The sequence below is a fragment of the Charadrius vociferus genome, unplaced genomic scaffold, assembly GCF_000708025.1.
Source record: "Charadrius vociferus isolate BGI_N301 unplaced genomic scaffold, ASM70802v2 scaffold684, whole genome shotgun sequence".
Lineage (NCBI taxonomy): Eukaryota > Metazoa > Chordata > Aves > Charadriiformes > Charadriidae > Charadrius > Charadrius vociferus.
This window is the reverse complement of record NW_009648144.1, coordinates 135,161-137,389: the sequence shown is the minus strand read 5'-3', so window position 1 is coordinate 137,389 and position 2,229 is coordinate 135,161. Positions and strand designations below refer to the sequence as shown.

Below are 2,229 nucleotides of genomic sequence, written 5' to 3'. Positions count from 1 at the left end.
TAGCATCAAGTCTGCTGTATGCATGCATTGGCTTTGTAGAAAATGTTAGAAGATGGCAATCAATACAAAGATTTCTCTTAAAGGATGACCAAGTGGTATCTTCGTTGACCTTTCCTTTTTCAGCCTCCATTCTGCCCCTTACATTGCTATCCTGTACAGTAGTTAAAAGAAGAGGTGTACAATTAGCCCTGCGTTTTAAGTTTTCACTGTGTAATACTGTTTAAGTTTTCACTGTGTAATACTGTGTGCTTTGGGAGTGAACATTAATACACTGTTGATCTCCCTCTTCCCTCCAAGTTTCTGGAGAAGCACTGATAGTGCAGCAGTGAGCCAGAATCATGCAATGGTTTGGGTTGGAAAGGATCTTTAAAGATCATCTGGTCCAACCCCTCCTGCAATGAGCAGAAAGGCTAAGGCCCTCCAAAAACAATACCATTTGAGCTTGAGCAATTTTTTTCAGCTTAGACCTACAAACTTGTATGAGCTGAGAGAAAGCAGCACTCCTTACTTTCTTGTTAGATCAGAGAGGGTGTATTAGGGAAGGACACTGCATGGGTATGCATCTTCTGCTTTGGCATGGTATGCTCTCACACATCTCTGAGCTTTGATATGCATGCAAGCATGTAAAGTCCAGCGTAATGCAGATATGTTTCTGCTGAAGGACACTTATTTCAGTGCATTTGCATTGTGATGCATCGTGTTTTTACAATCTTCCCACCCCAACCTCATTTGTAATAATTTGCATGACACTGAAACATGCTTTGTGTAACATTTTGGTTTTGATAGTTTGGCTGTTCTTTTTACATGCCAGTAGCCCAAGTGCTTCCTGAGTGCAGTTTTCCTTGTGTGACACTGTATTTAATTACTAAGTATTCTAACTGCAAAAAGACTAACAAATCCTATTTTTGCTTTCCATTTAGGGCGGTGTAAATACTAGCATAAGGCATGGTGGTATTTATGTGAAAGCGATTATTCCTAAGGGAGCAGCTGAAGCCGATGGCAGAATAGAAAAAGGTAGTATATCAGTTCTTTCAGTGTGGTCTCTTAATGTCAAAAAAGGGCAGATAACTGTCCGTGGTGGACTTGATGTACTGTGGCCTACAAGCTAGGAACTCTGTTCACTTCCTTTCACTGAACCCTTTTCACTAGGAAGAGAGTTGTTTTTCCAAACTACCACATTTGGAGTTGTCATTTTAAATATTGCCCTGATAGCCAGTTCTGCAGGTGAAGATTTTTTAAAAAGTGTATAACAACTGCAGAACCAACAGAAAGCTGCTGAGGCTGTGAAGGGGAAAAATAGGAAATAGGCTGCTGGATTTTATTTTTTTTTTCTAATGCAGCTGCGTTAATGGAGAACATTTCTGTGTTCCAGCTTTGGGGAGAGGGGGCTTTGTATTATTTGTGCCCTTCTTGCTTGTCATGCTGGGCAACTCAATACAGAAAATCACTGTAATTGTTACAGCTTTTCTTGTTTGTAAGCCACCTACCTTCTTTACTGAAGCAAGAATTCCCATTGTAGACTAAGATTTGTTTTTAATAAAGAGTCAGAGCTTTGTGGCAGGCTATCATTCTTATGGTTAACACTAGCTATCTATGGGGATATCCCATAGAATCATGAAATCACTTGGGTTGGAAAAGACCATTGAATCCAACTGTATAGTTTAGTTGCAAAGTTCTCTTCTTGACTCAGAGCATGGAGGGGAAGGAGAATTTACTTCAATAACTGTCCTTGTTAGCTGAGACTTCAAGGTTTCTATGTATCATATATGTTTTATAGATGATGTTTTGCATACTGTTTCTTAAATTATTAATCATTTGTAGGTGACCGTGTGCTCTCTGTCAATGGGATTAGTTTGGAAGGTGCTACCCATAAGCAAGCTGTTGAAACACTGAGAAACACTGGGCAGGTAAGCAGCTGCTGTTTCTACTCTGATCTGTAGTAAACTAGATCTTCATGAGTGAAAAGAGATAAAGGAACCTGAAGACTGGAATTCTCCCCTGTGTCCTTGTTGCTTTAGTTGTGCTTGCTTAGACTCCTTGACTTCCCGGGCCTCAAGTCTCACTGTCTACCCTAGTAAAGTTCTGGCTCTGTGTGTAGGTGAGAGGTCTTCATGGAATTGGTTTCTTCTTGTCCCTGGGCTTCATAGGAAGGAAGACCAGGTGCACGGGTTGGAAAGGAGCTGTAGCAGCATGCTACAGAAAGGTCCCACATATGAACCGCTGGAGAGA

General features: G+C 40.9%; 1 protein-coding gene across 1 annotated transcript in view; it reads left to right on the top strand.

Moving 5' to 3' along the window:
* PTPN13 (protein tyrosine phosphatase, non-receptor type 13 (APO-1/CD95 (Fas)-associated phosphatase)) overlaps positions 1-2,229 on the top strand; it is a 104,613-nt gene that overhangs the window by 78,738 nt on the left and 23,646 nt on the right. The window contains exons 25-26 of the mRNA XM_009883939.1: positions 921-1,014; positions 1,822-1,907. Of these exons, the coding sequence (XP_009882241.1) occupies positions 921-1,014; positions 1,822-1,907 (180 nt within the window). The remainder of the gene's footprint in view (positions 1-920; positions 1,015-1,821; positions 1,908-2,229) is intronic.